The sequence below is a fragment of the Apteryx mantelli genome, chromosome 14, assembly GCF_036417845.1.
Source record: "Apteryx mantelli isolate bAptMan1 chromosome 14, bAptMan1.hap1, whole genome shotgun sequence".
NCBI lineage: Eukaryota > Metazoa > Chordata > Aves > Apterygiformes > Apterygidae > Apteryx > Apteryx mantelli.
Genome location: NC_089991.1, coordinates 23,199,683 through 23,221,996, shown reverse-complemented (window position 1 = coordinate 23,221,996; position 22,314 = coordinate 23,199,683). Strand labels below are relative to the sequence as shown.

The 22,314-nt window shown below is 43.9% G+C and overlaps 1 protein-coding gene across 1 annotated transcript in view; it reads left to right on the top strand.

The window, feature by feature from the left end:
* The window catches only part of NRG2 (neuregulin 2), a 171,777-nt gene that overhangs the window by 126,822 nt on the left and 22,641 nt on the right, over positions 1 to 22,314 (top strand). Inside the window, exons 5-6 of the mRNA XM_067304702.1 lie at positions 6,910 to 7,030; positions 19,041 to 19,099. Coding sequence (XP_067160803.1) covers positions 6,910 to 7,030; positions 19,041 to 19,099 — 180 coding nt within the window. The remainder of the gene's footprint in view (positions 1 to 6,909; positions 7,031 to 19,040; positions 19,100 to 22,314) is intronic.

Genomic DNA, 22,314 nt, shown 5'->3' with positions numbered 1-22,314 from the left:
AGAGTGCTGAGTTGTACTGGGAACATGAGGACTTGGGGATAATCTGTGAGGCACCTGAATGAAAGCTGGACTCTCTGGATTGTTGATATTTGGGGCCTTTACTCCAGCCACTGGGGATCCTAAGCCCTCCCTGAAGTCACTTTAAAGATGACCTGGAAGGGTGGATGAGAAAGCCCAGCTTTCTCCAGTTAAGTCTAGCTCTCCAGTTTGGTTCCACAGCTTTAATAGCTGTCATCTTCATGCTGCGCTTGGACTACATACATAGACCTTTCAGTTTGGACTCATTCATGCTCTCTCTCTCCCATTTTACTGTCCTCCCCAGTGTTAAGCATGATTGATGATTGGAATGTTTTCTTCACTTTCTCCACCAGGGGACTTTCTCTCTCCCACATGAGGCAGACCTGGTGGGCCATGGTTACAACGGCTTTTCTGTGATGTGGTCTGTAGGTGGTCACACCTAGTTGAATCAAAGCCTCAGCATATACCACAGTAAAATGTGCTGTGTGAATAAGGTTCAGCCAATTACTTCCATCCCCCTCAAGTCCACCTGGAATGGCCTTTACTGGATGCTGTTTTAGATGGACCATGCTAAATCTTCATGTTATTTTGCAGGTCAATCTCTGCTCACTCCAAGTCTCTGCAGTCTGAAGGCACTATGCTCTCCTAGAGCTGACAATGTTACATGAACATGATGCTTTTAGTTTGGAGCTAAAGAGTGCCCAGCCAGCCCAGAGCAAAGGTAGAACAGATCTCAGTCTGCCAAGGGCTATGCAGACAGACCAGTTTTTAATGTTAGACTAAAAATAAATTCTGGCGTGGCCTTTGCTCAGATAGTTTTAAACTCTAAATTTAGGGTCCACAGCTGGAGGTGTGGTTGATAACTGGGTGAGGCCTGCATGCACACAAGCATGGTACCTCGAGGTGTACGTGTTGCAGATCTCGCTGTCCATCTGCAAAGAGAGTTGTGGTATGCCTGTTTGGTGTCAGGTCAAGTTCATTGCTTAGTTTTCACATGGCTCATTTTTGAAGTAACCGTCGCAGCAAGGGTATGTTGTATTACTACTCGCAATGCGATGTGAAGACAGGCCACTATGACTTTAAAGCAGAAGATGGGAAGCATGACATATGGTTTAGGAGGGAACCTGAACCATCCCCTTGAAGAAGAGGCTGTATGACTAGTGGTTACAGCAGGATACTACCAGGAGATCTGGGTTGCCTTTCTGACTCTGTCATTTGACCCTGGCATGGTGTTTCACTTCTTGGGCTTCAACTGTCCCGCCTGCAATGCATGCATGCTGGCACTGGCCCTGCAAAAGGCTTTTTACATTGTTGAACAAGTCCTCTCATTGAAGTATCATGTTGCTGCTGTTACAACTGATGATGAGGATTCAAGAAAATAAAATGCTGCAGTGCTATTAGTTTTTTTCTGGAAGACTGGTGATAATGAAAAGGCTAGGAAGGGCAACTTCGTACAACTGGAGAGATCAGCCTGGAGATGTGACTGGAAGCTTTATGTTAACACAGAAATTTACCCCTGCAATAGCTACACATCCTACAGAAATGGGCAGTCTCCTTGGTGCTCAGAAACCTTTAAACTTGCTTCTTTGTGAGACATCTGAACAGTGAGGATGGCAATTGTGTATTGTTTTGATCAGCAATGTGTTGCTCTGAGCTGAGTATCCTGCAGTCCAGCATTTGTATTGCAGCTATTGATGCCCTCAGGAACTGGGAAGGTAATTCCAGCAGAATCTGTATCAATAAAATGGAGGGATAAATACTGGGACATTTCCAAATGAATAAACATACAGGAGCAGAATGTTTAATTCTGGAGTCTCCCCATCAGCTGCCAGGTGAGCCCCAGTCTGGACAGGCCTTTCTGATTTTAGGTAAAGCACTTTTAGTCTCTCAGATAGCTGATGACGAGCATCCAGGCTCCGTTCAGGTTTATTGAGAGAAGAGAGTGCCATGCCAGATGTACAAAAATGTCCCACAGAGAGAATGGTTAGGATCAGCAAGCCCTCAGTATATTAATCAGTGTAAATCATGGATTTAGTGTGAATTGCTCCAGGATTACAACTAAGGAAAAGTTTGGCCAGACACCTTCTCATACATGTTCTGACAAGGGATAGGATGAACTAGGTTGAGAGAAACCTCGGCAATTCTGTGTTTTATCAGTAAGTACATGAGGTATATACAGAGCAGGCAATTTGTATACACTCTCTGAGCGGCTGAGTTCATTTGTCTAACTGAATGTCTAAATATTGAGAAAGTAAAGTGTCTGTACTCTATGAACCCACCAGTCAACATTATTAAAAAAAAAAAAAAAAGGAGCAACTAAAAGCAGATCTAAACCATCACTGTCTCCCTGCTTTGCTCGACAGTAGCTGTAGTTTGTGAAAAATTAAGTATAATTTATAGTCCGAGCTGCATTAATTAACTCTTTGGAGGCTGAAGGGGGAGTATTTCACCAGCTTCCTATGAATAGTCTGGTGAGCTGTCTGCAAAGCTTAAATGATGTGCGAGGAATGAATTGTATAAGATTACCTGTGCAATCATTAATGGCCTTTCTGAGTAGATGGATTATGTGAAGGGAAGTCAATATGGCAGTGTTGGTACCTGTGGCTCTCCTCTCTGATGCCCCACCAGTGCCGTTAATCCCTGAAAATCTAGGTGCTCTGTGGAAAGTAGATGCTCCAAATGACCACAGTGCTCTAAATCTTTCATGTGTGTATTCAACATTGTCCTTATTGACTGGATGAGTAACAGCAATAATAAAACCTGGCTTCAGCCTCTTTTGCAATTACATCCATCTGAGGCAGCCATCTTCCTCCAGCCCTTGCCTCCTCATTTCCTTCTGCTTTGCTCTTGGCTCTGGTACTCAGACTCACTGAAGATTTGACTTGCTGATGAGCGAGCTGCTCCAGGCCTTGCTTCACATTGCAGGAGCTTTGTGCCCAGTTTGAATTTGAATTGGATTTAAATTTGAATTGAATTTGAATTATCCTACCAGTATGGTGGAAGCTCCCTAAAATTCCCCTTGGCCTCTCATGCTTCACTCCTTAAAGTGTTTCTCTGTGCCATACAGCCACATATGGTCAAACTAGGCCACATTTCATCCCAAACATAGTTACATTTTCTGAAACATAATTACATTTTCTGAGATGGGTATACTTCTAGCAAGCTTACAGCAAGACATTTTGGCTGCCCCAGCTGCTCTCCAGCCTGGCAGCTCTTTCCCTCCTTGTCCCCAAACAACTTGCAGCTACTCCCCTTGTGAACATGAAATCCCAGCTGTAGCAACATCCCAGAGCGATCAGGCACCTTGGTAGGCTCTGGACTCACTGTTACCATGCAGGAGTGAGATCTCAGGGTTATAATAGGCAAAGGTCTGTGTTCGGTACGGGTGAAAACTCAAAATGGACCTTAGCAATGATTATTATAGATAATAATAATATAATAGAGAACAAACCAGAGTGACGTGAAGACCCTCTGTGCATCCCTGGCCCGTACCTTGAGACCTGCCCACAGTTCTGTTTCACCATCTCCAAAAAGAAAGAGTAGATTCACAGATGGCACAAAAAAGCATTGCAGCAGTGATCAGTCTCTGTATGATAAATTACTAAATAGATCAGTACTTTCCAGCCTGGAAAGAGATGGCAGGCAGTGGCTGTAATGCCATGATGAAAAAGAACATGGAGGAACTGACTGGGGAATGATCATTCTTTTTTTTCTGATATAAGGCCTAGGAAAGGACAGGTCTAAAAAAAAGCAAAAGGAGATGTGCCTGCACACTGTGAACATAACACTGGAACTCTTGTCACAGATATCATGGATGTTAGAAGATTGCATTCATTCAAACAGCAACTAGATATATCTATGGAAGAGCAATCCATCAAAGGCTATTAAATATAAAGACCCTGTGGCTGACTTAGGCAGCCTCTGAGCTGCTCATCCTAGCTGGCTATGAGAAAATTATCGTTGTATGCTCATCCTGATCTTATATCCTTCCTTAGACATCTGCTATTGGCCACTCTCAGAGGTAAGATAAGGCCTTGGTTTGACCAGTTCAGCTTGGCTTTTGTTCTTATCATGGACTGTATTTCATGACACCCTTTTTTCAACAGGGATTTGGGCTAACTGCCTCTTTTTCTCAGCTTTTGCTACATCTTTGATACTAACAAATTGACTGTAGGTGTATTGATTCAGTTTTAAAACACATTGTGCTTCCTCAGAAGAAAAGACACTGTCCTTGCAGAAAACAGGATTTAAAAGATAACTACATTAACAATGTGCTCCTAGGAGAACTGATCAATCATGCATTTTTCTGTCAGAAATAGATCTGCTGACAGCTCTCTTTTAAGAAGTACACAACATTCACATCCCAAGTCTCATTCAAGTCAGGTTTTTTTTTTTTTTGGTTAAATGAAACAATGTCATTTAAATCAGATGAGAATCCCACAGAATCTCTGGCTGGTCAATACTGTAATCCGGTCTGGTATCACATCATCGCACAGCAGTCCATCTTCTTGTCCATCTTTTCTGGCATAAAGGGTACATTGTTATCTGAGGTGTTTTTTACTGGAAGGTTCCTGGCTCTGTTTGCATTTCTCCCTCACTGTCCTTCACCCTCTTCCCTTCCTGTGGAAGACTCACTCCAGAGTATGTTCTCTTCCTGTAGGATTTATATGAGAATTTTCCAGATGCATGCCACAGATCGTTGAGTGCTACCAATTGATAAATTACCTGTTTGCAGGGGGGATGGCTTTCTGCAAGCTGTTCTTCTGCTTTTTCCATGTACCTTTTTTTTTTTTTTTGCACTGGTACTTTGGTTCCTGAAGTTTCAGTGCTTCTTTATCTGAATGAACTCTTACTGCTTTAACAGAGACCCATCCATTGTCCAGCTTTAATGCACTTTAATAAAGACCAGCAAGCAACCCAAACCAAAGGCCACCTTGTGAGTGACTTCCGCAGTTGCCACACTGTGTGCTGGCCAAGCAACACTCCAGGACTGCTCAAAGGGGCCATTGCTGATTTCCTGTTGTACCTGCTCCCCTGTCATTTTTACACTTCCCTGGCGAGCTATTCAGTACTCTGTTGCTGCTTCTGCCTCCACAAACTGGCTCAGACAGCCCAAAGGGAGCTCCAGAGCAAAGCAGGCAGCTTGTACTAGCCTGGCAGCCTCCATGACCTGCAGCTTCCCACACAAGTACATGCTGAAGTCCATGCACAGCCTGGCTCTGACTGTGTTCTGGGCTAGAGATGCATGCTACCAAGCTAGATTTTATTTCCATGCTCAGTTTTTAAATGCCAATTGTCATTAAGACTTGGTTTAAGTGGCTGGATCAGGCAATAGTAAAGGAGAACCCTTGCAAAGAAGCTCCAAGTGCTACCACACACTTAGAGCTCCTCTGTCCTGAACCAGCCCCTCTCCCCTGGCCTTAAGAGCAATGTGCCTCTATGCTGCAGAAGTATAAGGTCTGACTCAGCTTTTTTCCTTGACCCCTGTGTCAAGGTGGTCCCTGTTCTGTTCCCAGTGTTCTAACCAGTGGGCATGATGGTTGTCCCATGTAGAGCCCTTTACCCTACCCTGTGATAGGTTTATTGCTGCATGGCAGATGTTCAACAGTCAGTTTGAAGTCACTAACCTCTCCTTGAGCTTTGTTCATCTTTTTGAAAATATGATAGAGGAGATCACCTCCTTAGAAACCTCTAGTACAACAGAAAAGGTGCTGGAAATATGTAGTAGCCACACTATTGGAGACATAACTGTGTCAGGATATAAGCAAGATGGGTAGATCAGGAAGGGGGAATATCTTCAATGAGATCAGGTATTCAGTTGGAAAAAGCAGGTACTTTTGAGCACCCAGCTCTTCTTTTGGTGATGTGAAGACAGGTTTGCGATCCTGAAAGCTGGTCTGTTTTTGTAACCTGATTCAGTTACTCTAACAAAAGATGTTTCCCTTCCTAGAAGTCTTTGTCTTGCCTACGGAAACTCTTCATTTTAGGCTGTAGGTTTGACTGAGTCACTCAGAGACAGTTATTACAGTGAAATTCTGCAGAGTGCTGTCAGTTTCATTTCTACTTTACGTACCTGAAAAGTTTTTCTCCAGAAAGAAAGTTGAATTTGAAAAAGCATCTGAATCCCAGGAAGCATCAATTATGTTGACTGCCTTCTTAGCATAGACCAGAGCTGACTGTCTTCTAATGCTGAGTTCCTCTTTGGTCTTTTCAGGCAGCCCCATTAGAGCATGACAGAGAAATACTCAGAAATAGGGTAGGGAGAGACGGTGCTGTTCCTGGTTGTGCTGGACCTGTTCTTGGGACAAATTGAGGGCATTTGCTTCTGAAAAACTCTTTCCTCCCAGAGACATGGAGCATCTTCCTAACATTGAAATGTCCCCTTCAGTTTTGCTGGATCTTGATCCAATATCATGATGCAAATCAGGCCTTAGCAGCGTGCCACAGTGACTCCATGACTCTGCAGTGCACCTTCTGGGCTTTCTAACCTCCTGCCTGCCTGCCAATGAAAGTTTGCATGCATGTGTAAGGGGAGGGCAAGGGAAGCTGGGAAGGGGGTACTTTTCCATACATAGATGCCAAAGCAATGATTTTTTTCCTGACATGCTGACTACTTGAAGGAGGATGTGCTCTGAACTCCTCACTTGCTTACCTACCTTTGCTGGGCATGAAGAGGTCCAGTCCTAGGACCTGGAGAGCAGAATGCTGGTCTAAAGGCACAGGTTGAGGTTTGTAGCTTGAGGGCTTTTACTCTGGCAAATGAACTACCTGAAAGTCATCTAAGAAATCAGAATTACCCAACAAAGAAAGTAACAATGTATCCTTTTTGTATATATGTGTGTATGTTTTTTTTTTTTTTTTTTTTTTTTTTTTTTTTTTTTTTTCCTGCAGTAACTACAACTCTCTCCTCCTGGTCTGGGCATGCTAGAAAATGCAACGAAACAGCCAAGTCCTATTGTGTCAATGGTGGTGTATGCTACTACATCGAAGGGATTAATCAGCTGTCTTGCAAGTAAGTGAGTGTAGTTCTTGTGTAAACATGCAAGTTACTTGACTGGGTGAGAGGAGACCTCTGTGCAATTGCAGGAGGAGGGTGGCTTTGAAATTCTCCTGGCATTTGCAGTTTGAGCTGTGCAGATTTAGAGAAGGAATCTGGAGGGGTGGGGGTGGGGGGAGGAGGATTCATAGTTTCTTTTTTGTGTGAATACCACAGTTCACTTTTCCTGACTTTTCCTCTGAGAACATGTTTGTCCTCGCTGTTTCCTTTCCCTCTCTTTCCTTTCTCCTCTGCAGCATCAGGGGAGATCGTGAACCTGCATTTTCCTCTTGTTCTCCCTGAGCTGGTTCAAAGCTCCATGTTTCCAGCTGACATGTCTCCCCTCAGAGCAGAGGGGCTTTCCATGGTGCACAACCACCTTCCTCCTCTATAACCATAAGGGGCTCCTTGCTGAGACCTGCCTCTTACCTATCCTTTCTCCACTTCATGGGCCCAAGACTGGATTTAGCATACAGTTGTTCATCACTCCATGCTTGCCTTCATGGCAGGCAATGGGTTGTTTAATGCCCCTTTCAAATGTTAGAACCTGCAAAAAAAAAGAGGATGGAGACATATTAAGTCATCTTTAAAATGCAATTTCTTGGAGAGTTTAAAGTGGGGCTGCATAGTCTGGGGGGTGTGGACTAGGATGTGAGAGCCTTTCACCTTTGGTTCAAACCTGTCACAACTAAAAAGCCCAATAGCCTCTCATGGCTCACCCTCCACGCTTGATGTGGGATGTGAATGAAAAACACGGTCTGATTGCTAGTGCTGGAGACAAACGTACCTAGGCCAACACACCTGTTCCTGTCCCTGAGCTTGCGCAGAGTGAGCCACCGCAGCCATGTGAGGTGCTGCCCTGGGCTGTGGAAGTGCCCATTTGAACCCAGCCACTGAAGCCATGCGAGGCAACACCCAGCCAGACTAGTGAGCTCAGGAATTTCACTGAATGAATGCACTGCACACCTGAGGTCACCTGGGAATCCAGGCATCACTGTGCCCATATTATAGAAGCCCAGAGTTGAGTGTTTGCTTCCTGTCTGGCCCAAACACCTCTCTGTGGAGAGGTACTGCCAAAGGCGTATACCACTGTGGATATCAACCAATCCCACTACCGCTGTGTGGCGTGGTGTTCACTAGACCCTTCAGCTCCTCAGGCCTTGTAGAATGTATCTGAACTGAATCACTGCCTCTCCTGGAAGGGTTGTGGGCTGGTTTAAGCTTAGCACCCTTCTCCCAATACCTTGTTTGCACTTTGCACTCCTTTGTTTTGGCAGGGAGCAGTAGCAAACCCCAGCAACTCTCTTAAATAACTGCTTCCCTCATAGCTCTACCTGTCTATAAAAGGGCCAAGTGGAAATGTATTCTGGTGGGCTCCCATGCTCTCACTTTCCAGTGCAGGATCAGGTGTGGTGGAAAGGACATGGGATGAACAGCATCTCCCAGTTGTCCCAGGCTTGCCCCTTCAGACATAAAAAGTATAGGGTAGGACAGAAACCATATTCTGTGGTCCTCCACACTTCCCATATATGAAAAGTGAGAGAATCCCAGAATACCAGACTTGTGTTTTAGAATAGTTGTGTCTGTCTCTGACTTTTGGGTGGCTCTGTGGGTTCATCTTGCTATATCCTTCCAGTGTTGCCATAGGATATAGAGAGGAAGCTCTGGCTGATCAATCACACTATGATCTGACTGATCAATCACAGCCACTATTCTGGGGTAAATGCAACTGCATGAAGCACCAGTAGTTCCAGTCCTTCTATGCTGGGGAGGGCTGAGCCTTAGATCGAATCCATATGCCCTTTGAGCCTGCGGGAGTGCATGGATCAATGTATGGATCTAGGTGCCACAGCCTAGTCCTAAGCAAAGTGCTGAGCCCAAAGCATAGATCTCAAAGCTGTTTCTTTTGGGGGAAACTTGAAACTAGATCAAGACTTTTCAAATCAGACTGATTTCTAATTATAGCAAGAGTTACCTGAACTCCTGCCATACACAGGTGTGAAGGTTAGGCACCATTATTCCTAATGAAGGATGCACATGGTAGTGCATCAAGTGTCTTCAGCAGATAAACTGATCTAACCAGAGTAATGCTAGCCCTGCTAGGAAAAAGTCTACCTTCAAACCAGACTATTATGATAACTGATGAACAGAGGGGCAGCTCAAAGATGAATTCCTTCAAGATTTTATGTGCCATGCAAAACAGACATAAATATTTCATATCATTTGAAAGTCATAATTCCTTACTTGCAGATGGTAAAATGATTTCTGTTTCTGATGAGTCCCAAGATACCAGCTGTTAAAAACAAGGTGTGTATGAAAAAATAAAGGTCTGTATGAATTGTCAACAAAGCGCTAACCAAAAGAAGGTGCTTTGAAGGTCTGCACTGTCACTATTTGTCTGCCAGAAAAGACAGTTCTGTTACCAAGAACCCAGGTGGACACAAGTTCCTTCCACACAGTGCAATCATTTCTGCTCCTGTTGCTTGAGGAGATACCTGGATGTTCACTCTCTCTGGATGTTTTTTATCATTAAGTCATAGACTGGAGATAAGAAATGCTGGATTTTAAATTGGTGTATTTTAGAGTTTCTGGACTCCAGAAAGCAGCAGTTAATTATTGAGGAAAGTGGAAGAATCTGAGCTGATCATATGAACACCACACTTCCCATAAAATGGCTTTCCCAGTAAAATGGAAGATTCGTGGTGAGGGCTCATGATGGATAAACTGTCTGCAGATTCACCTCTCTGCAAACTACCAAAGTGCTGAAATGTTTCACGACTTCACCAAGACAGAAGGTCTGCTGCTGCAGTTTGTAAAAGAGGCAATGATACAGATTCAGAGGAGAACCTAGAGGAGGAGGCAACAATGCAGGGTTTGACCTGTATTTCTCAACCCCATAACATGGGAGTCAGCTTTGTTCTACCAGCAACCTCTGCCTTTGAGATGTGAGACAGGAAGGACATTGGTATCTCCTTCTGCACACAGACTCTTCAAATGCTTTGGAGCCAGAGATTGAACAAGAGCCACAAGAATATTTTGAGCCAGGAACAACATATCTATCCACATATTGTTCCCACTTCGCTATTCCTGGTTAGAGTCAGCAGAAACTTGAGGGCATGTTTCCACTGTTTCCCACCTTGCAATCTTCCTTCACTGTGTACAAAGGAGATTCTAGCATTCCTGGAACCAGTGTGATGCTACCAGCCTTTTCAATATCCTTCTGAGAACCAATTATAAGAAAATAGAATTTTAGAGCATTCTTCTTGTTCACTACCTGTCATGATCCTGTAATCACCTTCCTGGATTGGATTTCATTGTTTGCAGCTGTCCACAAGCATAGGAGATTCTTTCTGTACATGTTATCCCTGGCACTCTGGAGTAAAAAGGGCAGCTGGACTCTCAGATGATTTATTTTCCTGAAGTGGCTCACACTTGATTTGTTACAGATATTGTCTAAATTGGCAGCTGGCCTTTTATTATTATACTCCAGCAATTTGTTCCTTCTGGTCTTTTAAATTCTGGAGAGTAAACAACAGCTCAACTTTTGCCTGCAAACCACTGTCTCCATCCCTGTTTAATACAGTTCATCTAGACTTTGGACAATGCAGTTTCATCACCAGGGAAGAGCTCAAAATAGATTTGGAACTGTTCCAGAAGGCATGTCCTGTTTTAGAGTATGCTTGCATAATTTAGGCTTTAATTTGAAGTAAATTCTATACATGCTAGTTACATAGGAAACTTGGATATGATACAATCTCTCCTGTCATCCTGACTATGCAAACAGACCACCTGGAAATTTGATGGGACAAGTGTGATCTGCATCAGATATACTGCACACTTTCAGCATAAACCCGGAAAACTACTGAACCACACACATACAGAATTGACTCAACAGCATTAGTAAATTAAAGAGCCCAAGGCTCTTGTTGACAGGAGAAATTTCTTGACCTTTCTCCAGACCATTTTACTCATAGAGGCCTTACAAATCAGACTGTTTTTTCACCATAATGGTAGGGAAGCTGTGAGTTTCGGTAGAGCGAATTTCAGAGTCTGCAGAAGGAACACACACAACCAAGTTGCAAGGCCTTTGAACTGGGCTGCGATGCAGAAGAGATATGACTGATTTGTTGTGTCCAGCTGAATCTAATGCTTGGGAAAGTTAGTAGCATCTGATCTCTGTCTGGGCCTGTCCTTTATCCTGGATCCTGTAGAGTTCTTGGCACTACTTAGAGAAGTTATAGAGCTGCTCTAATCTGTTATTGCCTGATGTCAGGCCCCACAGGGTTGTGCTAACATGTGTGTCACAGCAATAATGCTCTTTTTTCCCAATTAGGTGTTGGCAAGCATCATCTATGGTTGGGATCTTCTTAGCCAAACACAGAAACAAAGCCAAGTGTCATTGTTGCAGTCCTTCTCTGCCAACTTAAAGGTGCTTTGTGACACTTTTGTGTGGTTGATGTAGTCAGAAATAGCTGATGGACTGGCCAGGATCTTGCTGAATTGCATTGGATCAGAAGACTTAAAGAGGTTTATAGAGCAACTCCCCCAGCATTTAGGATAGGTTGTGCTTGAAAGATTTGCAGGTGCTGACAGGTAAACGGATTCTCTGGATTTTGTCTCTCAGCATTGTGTTACACTAGAGAGTGAGGTCAGAGGCTTGGAGGATCTCAGACAAAAAGTGAAAAGCAAGGAAAGATTAATAAACAAACAAAAAAACCCTTTTGCTTTTAAACTAGTCAATGTACGCAAATCACCAATTTAAAAAAATTAAAATGTTCATTTCCCAGAAGCCCACTTGCTTTTGTTCCCCATGTATATTGTTTCCCTCAGATTTCCACAGAAAAGGGGAAAAGAGCATTCTGAGGAGTCAGTCACATTTCCAGCTCCCCTGTGCTTTCCCAGAGTACCATTTGAAGGGTGAGCATCAGGCTGATCCATCAGTCATCGTCCTCCCTGCAGCACAGCTTGCTCATGCCCATGGCTCAACTCCACTATGGTGTTAGAATTTGTGCCATCCTCACTGACTTTACTGATGTAGTCAGTACAAGGTGTACGTTGCACAGCCACAAATATGTCACTTTGGCCTGGATACATTAGTAGTTTTGTTAAGGGGAGTTGCGACTTCTCTGAAAATTAGAACACTCTCTGAGGTGAGTAATGAGGGCTGCAGCACCTAGTTCTAGGTACCTGAACTGATGATCAAAATTATTTACAGTGGGATTTCTCTGTCCTAAAATGTAGCCACCTGAAAATTAGAAGTCTAGTCTGAGTGAAGTGTTTAGGCTCAACCTGTCATCAGTAGAGAAGGACTGACATTTCTAAATGACAATTTAGCCCATCTTTCTTAGTGTGAGATGAAATGCTTTCTGGAGGTCTCTTGTTTGACTTCATCTGGGCATCTTAAGTTTTCATATGACTGAAGTTCAGGCAGAGCAATTCTATCCTAAAGTCAGAAAAAGGTAATAATATGAGACTTCTGAATAGCAGCTGTAGCTAACTAAGCTGAACATGGGACTGTTGCTGGCATTTTGCCAGCACTGCCAAACTGAACTCTGCTATCAGAAATTTAACACTTGGCCCTCAAATACATGCTCCCAACGTACTTGACCCCATTTACCTTTTCTAGACACTTCAGGGAATAATACCACCAAATACCCACTCCCTAAGGCCATTCAACAAAACAGTGTGCAGTTCTGCATCTTTTTCTTTCCCTAGCTTGAAATCCTCATGGAGCATATGATCCAGCCCTGAACACAGCAGCCTATTTAAAAGACTCTTCAATGCTTGTTGTGTCCCATGGCATACAATCATGGAAGGCAAGGGAGCAGTTTTAGCAAACTGACCCTTTCAGGAGATGTCGGTAACCATGAGTGCTAGTGGTATTCAGATGATGCTGAGACACTCTGGGCTAAAGAGCTACTGTTGAACTAGAGGTGAAAATCTCCACATCCTATTCAATATCTCCTAAACCAGCCAGGACTAGTTCATTGGGTTTTTCATGTCATTTATCTTGGATGATGAGCTCAGCTACCTTTTTGGGTTCAAGTGGCCCTTCTATGCATCCTGTTCAATGCATCCTGTTTAATGCGCATATCAGTATTGCAGACCATTGAGAATTGTATTAATGTGGAAGCTGATCCTGCAACAGTTAAGCTCAGTTGGAGCTGTGCTGTTGTCTTCACTGAGCCTAGAAAGTGGATCTCCCTGCAGGTTGGACTCCACTGTGTAGAGAATGTTCCTTGATTAGCTGCCCTGAATAAGGCCTCTGCATTTATTCTAGTTGCTTTCTTTTCTTCCCACCAGCAGTTTTGTGGAGTCCAACCTGTTGTGGCTCTCCAGTACCTGATCGTCTGGGACTGGCCAGGGGACAATGACAGAACAGTCTTCTTTTTCAACCCTTTGCACAAATAAGCAACATGCCTGAAACATTTCTTCTTTTGCTTCTTTCAGTGCATTGTGTCTTTCTGCTACAGATTCTTAGCCTGCTATATTGAAGCACCTGCTCTTTTACATTCTTCTTTAGCATGGATTACATTATGAGAGCTATCAAATTTGGCATAGTTTAATTAAGATCTGAGGGAGCAAAGGAAATGTGCCAGCCCTTGCAAGATTTAGCTCAACAGCTGGGCAGAAAAAGTTTTCCTTCCAGCAAGAATATAATAATAATGCCATTAATGAATAATAACAAAGAATAATTAATACTTACTATTACTCTGCCCTGATTCAGGACAAGAAGTCAAAGTTTCTCTATTTTTATAAATAAGTGCTCTGCAAACAACACAGAAATAGGACATTCAAATCATTTTAGTCTGTAGTTTTTGAGATGCTTTATTTGGCTGATCATCTCACTGCATTTTTTTTTAACCATGTGAATATTTAACTGCAGTTCATGCTGAGCCTAAGAGCAGAACTTTATGGACATTTTTGAAATGTGGGGGAAAAAAAGGCTCAAGAAATTGGTCAAAAATGAATGAGTCAAACATTTTCCATCAATAAAAGGTTTGATAGAAAAATCACTGACCAGTTTGATCGGTGGCATTTGCAAGTAGCAAATTTTCATGTGTGGCAAATGAAAAATTATCTTTTTTTTTTAATTTTCATGCACCTGGTTAGGCACAGAGGGATGGAGTCAAACAAGGGCGGGTTTGGGTATTCTTCTCATAGTCTAGGGAATGGACAAGGTGCAATTTTCAAAAGCTTGGTGCAGCCTAGTGCTTCCCTAGGACTGTCCATGCAGACACAGCTTTGCCCACTTCTCTTAGCCTTTGAGGAGAACCATGTTGGGCCTATATGAGGTCAGCAAGTGAACCTGGGAATCCATAGATATTTGTGGGAACAGTCCACCTGCCCTGCAGGCCCTATAAGAGCTTTCAAAGGGAGGGACTCTGTTTGGCTGGGACAGTCAGTCAAAGCCATTTGGGTTAGGATCAGATATACAGTAAAATGGACATCATGATCAAAGACCACCTCCTGATTCATGATAGCCTTAGCAAGCCTTAACTGTCAGCTATGTCCCTCAGGCCACATGCCTGGCCACTGAAAAAGTCCTGCCCACAAGCCCTTACCACAGGTTGCAGATTCTGCATGTGGAAGGACTGCTTTCCATCTGCTTTTCCTGTCCAAAATGGGAGACTTGTGTGTCAAGCACATTGGTAATGTATTTTCTAGAAGTCACATCTGGAGACATAGCAATAACAAATGCTCTTCACCAGGCTAAGACTGGGAGAGAGCTGAAATAATGAGCCATGAACACTGCATGCTTTCAAAGGCCTCTTGGTTGCTATTGCTGCCAGCAGCCTTGCTTGCTAGAAATCAGAGCCTAAGGGAACCAAAATGGCATACATGGCTTCTCAGTGGACTCACAAACCAGGCCTTCTGCATGTGAGTGCTTAACAAGCAGGGTGTCTTGTCAGCTTATATGCTTGCTTGGGAGGTCACAGAAGGTGTTCATGTTCTTTGCTGTCACTTTTCCCAATGCTGGTTCACTAGTAACTAAAGATGAAAAGGCTGAGCTGTCCTAAACACAGGAAAGACTGTTACTTGCTGCCTTCAGTCTAGAAAGCTCTTCTCCCTTTGCACACTAGGCTGACTGCAGAGATCTGAGGATGGGCTATAGGGTAGCTGTCACGGCATCGAAGCTTCTTTGACACTTTTCTGTTTTTATTTTTCATTTCTGAACAACTTCTTTCTCTGACTTTTGTTTCTCTTCACCACCTCACAGTTTTCAGTCTTTCCTTAATGGTATGCAGCTGCAGTCACATTCAAGTTCCAGCCTTGGCCCTCATCCTGCAGATGTGTGCCTGAGACAGATTTAGCTCATTTTAGACAAAGCATCCCTTTTCTTAGGTGGGTAGGACATTTGCTTCATGCAGCAGGACCCTTGAGGTCCTTTGGTATGCTCACAAAACACATGTGAACTGAAATCTCAGATCCCAGACAAATGGGTGGCATATTGCAAGCTAAACTGGATGCCCTTGAAGATGCTATTAATAAGTTCATAAGTAGGCATGACTTTATCGGTGGTGATGGATGAACTTCAAAATGGGTTGGAAAGACACCTTTTGCTTTGGGTGTTTTTTTCAAGTTGTTCAAATTTCAGTGCAATCTTCTAATGTTTTTTTTTTTCAAAGTCATGCTTCCCCAGGGCTGTCCCAGCTGCTTCAAGCTTGTTCTCTTTGATTGCCAACAGGGGCATTTTTCTTCACTCCATTTCCCAGCCCCAGTTTCCTCTGCTTCATTACAGAGAAGGTCTGCAGGCCACATGTCTGATGGTAACCCTTTTGTTGGGCTTTCCTTGGTGGATGGCTAGGGACCCTGGCATTAACATGACATTACTGGTATGTGTCTCTTTGCTGTGCCCCAGAACGAATATCCAAGAGTTAGAAAAGAGAGTGAATGTTTCAAAGCTATTTGCATGACCAGGGTGTCAAATTTCCAGTTTCAAAAGTGGCTTGGACCCTGAGGAACCTAAGTGTAAGACTAGAAAGTGCAATGAAGCATTATGCAGAGCCATGCCATCAAGCTCTCTCTGAGCAGGTTGCGGTGTGAAAATAACCCAGCACATTCCCACATGAAGGAGTCAGTGTAGATCCCAGAAAATGGATGCTTGTGTAGCACAAAAAGCAAGGTTGGTTGTGTGCAGTGACGGTGTTTGTGCACCAGCTTCTTTGTTCAGTGCAGACCTACCAAAGCCTCAGTGAAAAACAGCAAGAAACTAAGTGCTAAAACCACTTCAGTTATGCAGGTCCTTCAAAACTTTCTTCTGTGAAAGGGACAGCAGGTGTAATGTCCCCTGGATATGAGGCACCCTGCCTTGGAGAGCTGGAAAATGTGTTCCTTAGGGAAAAGATGGACATGGACAGAGACAGGGTTGAAGCTGTAGAGGGAATGAAGTAGAAAGTGTAAGAGATAGGATGGAGAGATCATGCAGCCTTTTATTGACTACCTCTACCGCTTCTGGGATCATGCTGGATTCGGAGGTGCATCTGTAGCCCAGATCAGTGTCTGTTCCAGCCATAATGAGCTGGGAAGATTTCTGCTCTGATTTCTATCTCTCCTCCTCAAAGCAACTAACCAGTTGCTAGAAACCCTGCCAGTGTTCCCTTAAGCAAGTAGAGAGAAGCAGGAATTCGGCTCTCTTTTTGACTTTTTATGCTGCCATGGAAGTTGCATATCCATAACATGCCATCTAAACATAAATCTGACAAGAGCAACAAGTGCTGCCACAGCCCTTGAGCAGCAGTACAGATTAATCTGCCAGCATGCTTTTGAACTGCACAGATTTGATCATATTAAACATTGCAGAGTTCAAAACCATCACTTTCTCCTTCTCTTACTGTATGTCCGTAGACTGAGAGCAGGCATTAGCATACACTTTGGGAGACAGGAATGTGTCAGTTTTGCACTAAGAATGCAGCCACTGCAAATAAAAATGCATGTGTAGGAGGTGTTAAAGTGCACAGAATTCATGGAGTCTGTCTAAAAGGCAGCATGACCATTGACCAGTAGGAGCCAAGTTGTTCTTGCTGAGATTACACAGATGTCAGGGTTACCCCAGGAGGTAGCTGCTCCACTGCACAATTCCGTAACCTCAGCATGCTGTTCGTGCTGTGAGAGTAGCACAAGAGCTGCCCACACAGGGTTGGTAGTGAATGCATAGGACCTGGACATGCCCTGCTTCACCCAGCTGTACGCGCAGGTTGGGATTAGTTGACTGACACTGTACCGAGGCTGCTCTGGCTGTTTGCTGTCTTTCAATGTGGGTCAGCAGTACCTAAGCCATCGACCTCGAGCTCAGGCCTCCAGTCCATGTCCTTTTTGCTGAAGTATCTTTCAATCTCTACTTTATTTACCATCTGGAACCTACCAAACACTGTGGGGTCAGACTGACCTCAGCCTAGATGAGGAATTGGGACAGAGTCATCTTGGATGGCAGAGAGCAAGGAAGATCTGATGTGTATGAAATACAGAGCTTTTAGTTCAGCTTGCCCTGGGAAGTTGGAAAACAGATGTTAAAACTCTGGCTGTTATGGTAAAACTCTATTAAACTCAAGGAGAGAGAGAGAGAGAGAGAGAGAGAGAGGTCTGTTGTGAGGGATGCAGTTGCAGGAAAGGCAGGTAGAGCCAGGACTTGAAGAAAGAGGTATAACTTTGAGGAATTATCCAGGGAAACCAGGAGAAAGGATGGAAAGGGAGGGAGAGACATCAGCATTTTGGGGAGAATGATTTCACTGTTCACAGCTGAATGCCCAACTCTAACTTTTTGAACTTCATCTGCATCTGCAATGAATCAGAATGTAGAACATGCAGATGAAACCATGCACTCTTCCTGGACCGGTGCTGCACGAGTGAGTGCAGGTTTGTGGGATTCAGCAGCTTCCCTGTGTACTTTTGTCCATGCCCCTGAGCTCCATGAGTCAGGCACAGTTTGGGAGCTGGTCTCTGGAGCTTACTCATGAGCTGCACATACCTTGTGGTCCTGACCCCCAAGGCACAATCCCTGTCACAACAGCATCATACTCACATATAACTGGTACCCGATGAGCTGGCACATCCCAACTGCCAAAATAACTGTAAATGGGATAGGCCATGAGAGCCTAGCAGCTGTGTAGTGTGGGAGACTTGTTTCAATTCAGCTTTCTTCTCTGTCTGTTTCTCTCTGTTAACACAGAGACTTCCTGCACATGCTTCTCTCTAACAGCGATACAACAGTTTCCCTGGAACATCCTGTGGGTCATTCTAGGGATAATAACTTTAAGAAGCTTGCCATACACAACTGCTCACTGTCGCCTCAGCAGCTGCTCACCACCCTGCGGTGCTTCTTGCCCGTCTGTCTAGATAGTGACTCCAAGGAGAGTCTCTGAAGGTAGCATCCAGCTCATCTCGATCTTTCTGTCACCTGGTGCTTCTAGCAGGTGAGAAGGAAGGAGGTAGGCAGAGAAAGAAAGGAGGGGTTTGGCTGGCTGCTTGAAGACCCAGGCAAAAAATAAAGCTAGAATGATAACATTACAGGTGCCTGGTTAAAACAAAGCACAGAGTAAATATGCGTGTGAAACCTTTATTTTTTCCATTCATCACAATGCACTTTTAATTTCTGACCTCAGCCTCAAGAATGGTGCCAGACTTGTTCTGTGATTTCTCCCCTTTTCCCCCTCCAGATGTCCAAATGGATTCTTCGGACAGAGATGTTTGGAGAAACTGCCCTTGCGATTGTACATGCCAGATCCTAAGCAAAGTATGTTTGAAGACAAAAAATGCACCACACTACTTAAAACCTCCTGGGCACAGCGTTGGATGTAGAGTGGTCTAGTCAGGGATGGCTCTTGGTGTCAGCTTTGGGCTAGGGCTTAGGGACACAGGTAAGGGCGCAGGCTGAAAGCAGATGGATAGGCGTCATGGAAGGGATCAGAAGGGGCCTCAGTTCAGTCTGTTTGGATGTCATTTTGCTATCTTGTTTCTCTCTTTCTGGTTTTCTTTCTTCCGGTAGGTGTCCGATCGAATTCACAGGAGACCGGTGTCAGCATTTCGCAATGGTCAGCTTCTCCAGTATGTCTCTTTCTACTTCTCTCTTTCCCCGGTTGTTGTAGCTCTGTGTGATGTCCTTAAAGCAGGTTCTTCTGTTCTCCAAGAGCCTGGTTCCTGTCTTGTGCGCTCCCAGCTCTGCTTGGCCTTAAGAGGAGCTGTGAGTTGCCAAGAGGAGAATTAGGGCTCTTGTTATCGCCCCATCTGTTAGAATGGGTTCTGCTTTCCTTTGCAATTGAACACAATGTTTCTTGCTCTTTTCATGCAAAATACAAATAAGGCACAAGGTTAAGTGGTGGGCTGTGTGAGAACAGCCTGTATAATAAGCTGTATCTACTAGCTTTACTTTCTCAAGATGGACTATGTTGTGCAATCCAAGAGATTTGCAGTTTTCCTCTGACTCTTGCACAGGGGATGAGTGAGTGTCTCTGTACCAACTGGGGAATCACAGCTAGGGCTGTGATGAAATTTCTTCTGAGGTGTGATTGTGTTCCTATTTCCAGAAGCTAAGCCAAGCTGTACAAGTGAAATTTTTGGAGGCTAGCTTGGAGTCAAATCCTGGATCACTCCTGGGGGCCGGGACAGGGCATGTGGTGCATGTGTGGAACCCCAGAGATCCTTCTGGAGACTGCCACTATCTCAGGGCCTCCCTCCCCTCATTGCCCTGGAGGACACAGGCAAAATCTCCTGGTTGGGCATCTCAGATTGTATCCCTCCAAGACATAGAAGTGTTCCTATCTCTCCTGGGGAAGTAGGACAGCCATCCATATGGAGTTGCACCTAACTTCAGTGACCAGTCCGTTAACCTCTTAATCAGTGGATCTACATACCACCAGAGCCCCTGCATTTAGTTCTTTCTAGTGTCTAGTTCCCAGTTCCCAGGGGCTTTAGGTCTTCAGAGATGCCTTGCTTGTAGGAGAACTTCCCTCAAGGGAAATAATTTTTGCCAGGTCTATATTCACATAGGGTCCCAGTATCAGGCGGATCCTTGTGCAGGTAAGGACTGACCTGAAACAAGGCACAGCACTCTGCGCACAGTTACAGCAGGGGAGATCAGCCACAGTGATCATCTGTGTGCACCCTGCCTCCATGCTGGTCACTTGAACCACCACAAATGTTGCATAAAGAGCCTTTGATTAGTGGGAACCCAAGGAGAAAGCCCCCTCCCCCCCCCACCATGAGATCTCTGTGTATGCCAGTACCCCCTCTCCTACCTCTCTTTAAATCCTGCAGTACCCAGAACTGGCAATAGCAGGAGTCTTGTTATTATGTGCTAATAGCTGGCAAGTGCTGTTAAATTTGCTTCTGCGGAATATATGGACAAGATGCAAATGGGTTTTGGGAGCCCTTTGGGAAAGCCTGATGTTTTTACGTTGGCTTTTGTTCCAAATTGTCTTCAAAAGTTGAAATCCCAGTTGATTTATTCTTTCAGACTAAAACTTCCAAATGAGCTTCTTTTTAAAATGACAAAACAAAATGTTAGGTTTTGATCTCTTAACCTGATTTAAAGGGTTTCCTTTCCATTCTGTACCCCATGGTGTCATGGGCACCTGCTGCACACAGCTGTGGGAGGCTCAACATGCACTGCACCACTCAGTTGAAGCTGATTTGCAGTGCGTCTTGTGAGGTAGTGTCCAAAAGGCCCAAACATTATCACTACCATGCTGCAAAACCAAAAGAAGGGTGAAAATGAGGGGGGGGTTTTTGTCACAAGAGCATTTGTCAGAACATTAATGGCAAGAGTAAATATCATGTGCTTTTTCTCCAGCCTGCAGAATTCAGCTTTCTATGGGAATGAGGTTTGTTTAAATTATATTCATATGGTAGAGGAACAACATCAGCTTTAAAACAAACATATGCGTGTCTTCTTACCTCAATTACTGCTTTAACCACAGGATAGTAAGGTAATACAGCTTAAGAATCCAGGTTACCTGTCTGAACTTGGATAAAAATCATTTAAGATGATTCATATCTGTTTATGGCTGTTTTCACTTTCAAGTCACAGTTGGGTAACATTTGTAACAGCAACATTGCAGAAAAAAAATGCACTGGGCTTCCCTTTCTTCCAAATAGGAAAGGCACTTCCCTTGAGTCTGGATTGTGTCTTTAATTGATAATTAGAAGTTGCTGCTGTCTTTATGATTCACTGTCTGCTTCATCCCATATGGGTTCTGACCGGTCAAAAGCTGAAACAGATTAAATCAGTTTCAGTTATTTCCGTGGGAAATAAAATAGCTCTGTCCTGATTCATGTTTCAAGAACATTGTCAGTGTTTAACAGGTACCTAAATAGTGAATAATGACAGCTACCCTGGTGTTGTATTAAATGCATTTTGGGTAGTTTTAGGTTTTCAGGCCTAGACTGGCACTTCTGGGTTGTGGAACATAAATGTTAAATAGCACAATATGACTGTCAGCAGGTATATCCAGGGGCTGAGGGTGAGTCTCTTCAAAGTGAATTAAATTTAAGATGCTGTTCTGAAAGGATATGGCAGATATTTTGCTGAATATTGGCCAGAGGCAGAGATGGTTGCATTCTTCCCAGCATCGTGCCAGATTTTGTATGTCTTCTAGGAGTCACTTCATATCTCACCTGTCTAAATCTTTACTCTGTATCTGCTCAGACCTTGCTCAGGTAAAACTCTGGGGGTTCAGGATCTCACTGTCTATTTCGCAAGTAGCACTGGAAGTTTGTTTTTCTCTGATTACCAGAAATGCCTGCTAGACTACTATGATTATGAGGACAAAAACCAGATGTACTTAGATTGTTTTTCTCACATGGGAAGTTTCTCTGTGTTGCTGTTACAATCATATGACTGGTGGCTACTGTCAGATATTCTAGGCATATACCCTACTGCTTGAAAAAGAAGAGGAAATGTTAAAGAGGGCTTTTGTTTGTTTGTTTGTTTGTTCCCCCCCCCCAGCTGTGCTCATACTGCTGCCATTTTCTCACAGATTGGTACAGAGGAACTCACTGGGAACTGTATTATTCAGCTAGCTTGGAGACCTCCCAGTCTGTCCCAACTCAGCCCTTATTTGGGTGAATAGCATTTCACTTTGGCAGGAATTTGCATGAGCAGAATTCAAGCAAGAATCTCAGTGGTTCATTCCTATCTGCATATAAGGAGTTTACATTTTACTTTGCTTGTATTATAATGCATATATAATAGGAAATGTGTTGAGATACTGGAGCAAAAATGTGAAGCATGCTAAAACAGCTACTTATCTGAGGAAATGGAT